Source organism: Cariama cristata, unplaced genomic scaffold (assembly GCF_000690535.1).
Source record: "Cariama cristata isolate BGI_N322 unplaced genomic scaffold, ASM69053v1 scaffold45111, whole genome shotgun sequence".
Lineage (NCBI taxonomy): Eukaryota > Metazoa > Chordata > Aves > Cariamiformes > Cariamidae > Cariama > Cariama cristata.
In genome coordinates, this window is record NW_009601810.1 from 1,506 (window position 1) to 5,931 (window position 4,426).

A 4,426-nucleotide genomic window follows, 5' to 3' on the forward strand; every position below is an offset into this window, starting at 1 on the left:
ACTTTTACAGAATCGGAGAATCTATAAGTTGTGCCTTTGTAATTTCTTGTTTGTATAACCACTAGGCATATTTTTCAGAAGATAACCATATTGTTATATGATGAAACTTGTGTTTACTGCTGTTACAGAACAGAAAAACTTCTGCATATGTGAGCAATAAAGCAGAAATACAAATTTATTACTGCCAGAATATGTGCTGCTAAAAATGTATATATAGATGCTGTCATTTCAATTTTCAGAAGCAAATGCTGTCTTTTTAACTGCAGAAGAACAAGGCTTTGTCTTCCTGTAATTCTGAAGTGAAAGTTGTCATCAACAAGAAACCTAAACCCTTTTAAAGATAGGCGTTAGTAGTAGAATGCTGAAACAAACTTCTGGATTAGCTTCATGGGCTTTCCTGCTTCTTTTGCATCCCAAAGCATAAGCTTAAATCGTCTCAGAAGGACAAGGTCCGCCAGTTCATGGCATTTACGCAGGCTGGTGAAAGGACTGCTATATACTGCTTAATGCAGAATGAATGGAAACTAGAAGTGGCAACAGACAACTACTTCCAGAATCCAGACTTGTACTACAAAGAATCCATGAAAAATTCAGTAGACAGGAAGAAATTAGAACAATTGTATAATCGATACAAAGGTAAGGCTTGGTTTTTTTTGTTGTGGGTTTTGTTGCGGGTTTTTTTGTGAATTACTTTCTTTGGGTGGTATTTCTGCTTTTCCCTCTGCCATTCTTAAGGGCTTCTAAGGAAAGATTGCTAGCTTTTGCTTCTTTTTCTGTGTTTGCGGTAATGAGATAAGAATGAAAAAGGTTTTAAATGCTCTTAATGTTCAGTACACAACTTCTGTAGGTATTATTGTACAGTTTAAAGTAAATTCCCAGTAGGAAATTAAACCTATCATGAGGAAACAGTATCAGCTGCATATGGTAGAACGGAGAGTAAAGCTTATTATGCAACTCATTTGATTCATTGCCAGTGGCTGCTATTAAATGTATGTACAATGTACTTTGTGTGGCAAAAAAACCCCGTATTATTCTTATACTAATATTTGGGGGAGTTAATTTTGTTCAAAGATAGTCATATTTCTATGCATTAAAGTCGAATATGTTTCCAGTAACATTACAGCTAGGAGTCTGACAAAACAGTCAAATAAGAAAACTCAAAAACTAGTCATAGAAACTCCATCCTTATTTTATTCTTTGTGCTGGCATATTGCAGCAAAAGTGATGTGCCTGTTCAGAGAGGCTTGGAGGGAAAACCACAGGGAAGTGGATTAAAGGCGGAGTTGTTTCTTTTCCATTTATTTTTATTTTACAGCATTGTTAAAAAGAGCAGAAAAAATGAAAGGCAAAGACAGTCACGTAAATGTAAGAACGTACGTGATCCAGGTAGCAGTGCTTTCTGAAACGTGGCCCCCTGCCATCACGGTGTGCATTGTTGGTTACGTGTTGGAGCAGGGCGGGCTGGGAGCGTGACCAGCCCCGGCTGAGATCCACACATCTCATCCTTTAAAAAACGAACTCTGAACAATTACTCAACTATGATTCTTTGTACTTTTCTAGTTGCCGTATATGGCATGCTTTGTATATGCTTTATCCTGTTCTTATGATATTATTTCCCTTTTGTTACTTTTTACGTAATGTGCTCTATTTTAAGTGTAGACATTCTTTAATACTTCATTATTACGTGGTAATGAATTGTGTAGGGGCAAAGAACCAGCAACACTGTAATGTTTCCTTCGTGGAAAAGAAAAACCCCAAATCCCTAGACAACCGCTTTTTTTTAATTTGTTTTATAGATATGCATTTACATATCTACCTAAAAAACACACACACACATCTTTCTCTCTCTAAAAACATATATATGTACTTATCTGAATCTTGCTTGATCCTTGCACGTCAGTCTTGGAGATCACTGGGTCAAAAATATCTACAAATTCATAAATGCTACTAAGAATATCTAAAATGAAAAGAAATCATGAATGTTATGTATTATTAATAATTTTCTAGCAGTGGTAAACTTGACTTTTGTGAAAGGCAGTCTAGTTTGTCCGTTTTACGTTTTGCTTTGCAGCACACCTTTGCAGTTGTAGCATTTTAACACTTAAGTTGTAAACTTGAACAAAACCCTCACAAGATTTGAGAGAAAACAAGACGAGCTTTCGTTAAGCACCTTTCCTGTTTTCGTATGTAGCTGAAACCCGAGTCATTGGCCTCGCAACAAGGAGGAATTCCGTTGTCCTGGGGGGCCTGTAGGATACCGCAGACATTGCCCCCTATTCGGAACCTGAGATGAGAGTCTTTCCTTGTCGGTGCTTTTGGTTACTTTTCTTATCTGTTTATCCAGCAGCTCTGTCAAAACAACAATTTCATTTTTGTTCCTAGTTACCTGGGCGATGTGAAACACGATAAGGATGAAACAGTTCTTTGTCGAAACCCATCAGAATTTTTCCACTGATTTCAACACTAGTGCTCTTTTTGCCTTCGGTTCTTTGGTTACTCTCCAAATAGAGAAGAAATGCATTTTACATGTCTTAGAACTAGATCTAGCAGACAGTAGAATAGATGTGTTTACTTGTTATTCCTGCTCAAAGGTCCCTGAATTATACCACGAGTGTAATCCTTTGTTTAATGGGTATGTGTCTTTCTTTGCTAAATTAACTTCCTCCTTGCATTTTAGCATTTCTTCCACTGTAGTATTGGCTGGAAAAGTGGAAGAGAACTTCGCTTACGACCACCACCACACCCCCCAAAAAAAAAAGTTAATTTTCTTTAGACTTGAATTTTTTTAGTCAACTGATTGGATGAGGACTTAAAAATAGCATGGCTTACCAGTTTAAGGAGTTAGTCTTAAGTTTACTGGAGGGGTACATTTCTCCGTAGCCCAACTTACGTTACTGAAACGTCTTCCTATCAAAAGCTGGGAAAGACAGTTCTGTAGTTTGGAAACTGTCAAGCTTTGAAAACTAAGGGTGTGACTTTGTTGTTGGTTGGGGTTTTTCCCCCCTCCAATTGTCAAAGTTTACACGGAGCGGGTTTTGTTCGCTTTTTTGAGTTTGTTTTTTTTGAGAGAGGGTTTTGTTACAGTTACAGAATTGTTACAATGACATCTACCCTGACCTAGGTAGTTATAGAGTGTGGTTCTGACATCCAAAAGGTACTACTTAGTACTACCGAAACATAGTATTTCCTAAGTTGTATTATTGTTTAGCTTAAGACCCTGTTATACTAAGGCATTGTTTCACCGATGTTTTGGTGATTTCCCTGACTTATAATTAAAAATCAAAAATATTTGAGTTAATTGTGGTTTTTAAACAGTTATAGTGGATTCTCATACATCCCAATCAGGAAAAAAATCTGTGGGCTCAGTTGGTAGGTGTGGTTTTGTTGGTTTGGGGGGGGTTGGTTTGGTTTTTTTAAATTTTATACATGCTAACCAATAAATATATTGTACATTTTGATGTGCTTATCAGCCTTACCGTTTTTAGATGTAGTCAGGCATCTCCTCAGTTAATTCAGATCTTTTATAGAGCATTGTGGAGAGAAGACAAAACTATTTCATTGATGTTAGCTGATGGATTTAGGAAAAAGTTGCAAACCAATTTCTAGGGAAGTTTGCAGAATACTTAATCTATTTACAGATACTCTTCAAGGTACATCTAAAATTAACTAGATTTCGAGGAAAGACATTTGTGAAGCTTATGAAAATATTAAGACCTCTGTTATGAAGCATATCAAAGCTGTGCAGATGATTATTTGTAAATTTTTTTTGTAAATAATTACAATTCTCATATTTGTATTTTGAACTGCAGACCCACAAGATGAAAACAAAATTGGCATTGATGGAATTCAACAGTTCTGTGATGATTTAAGCCTGGACCCAGCCAGTATCAGTGTTCTGGTTGTAGCGTGGAAGTTCAGGGCAGCTACTCAATGTGAATTCAGTAAAAAGGAATTTGTTGATGGCATGACAGAGTTAGGGTAAGTATCCATTTCTGCATAGTTCATAATGTAAGGCCTGAGCTCCGTCTCTTTAAAACATTTTTAATTGAATTAAGTGTGAGGCTTCAAAAAGCTGGTGAGGCTAGTGCCAAGCTTAATGGGTGCTAAAAGCCTGCAGTGTCCTGTCTTCCTTAAATTGGTGCTTTACTGCAGAGCCTTAACAATGGCTGTGGTAAGGGGGAAGCAAATTAATTCCTACCTGTAGAACAGATGGTTATGCTGGTCTTTACGTAATTCATAATAAACATATGCATGGTTTTGTTAAGGTTTTGAGTTGGAGCAAAGCTGAAAGTCACTGGAGATGTACGAAGAGGGGGGGAAAAAAGTTAAGTCAGTGTTGAAGCAGAAAAGAAAAAAGAAATAGTGTCATGGTTTAACCCTAGCCAGCAACTGAGTACCACGCAGCCACTCGCTCACTCCTCCTCCC

General features: G+C 37.1%; 1 protein-coding gene across 1 annotated transcript; it reads left to right on the top strand.

The window, feature by feature from the left end:
- Positions 1-416: 416 nt before the first annotated feature.
- On the top strand, positions 417-3,978 carry LOC104154639 (DCN1-like protein 2; the record flags this gene model as incomplete). The annotated part of the gene is made up of 2 exons (XM_009710582.1): positions 417-636; positions 3,810-3,978. Coding segments are annotated over exons 1-2 (344 nt in total), but the record flags the coding sequence as incomplete, so codon positions are not given.
- Positions 3,979-4,426: the final 448 nt, after the last annotated feature.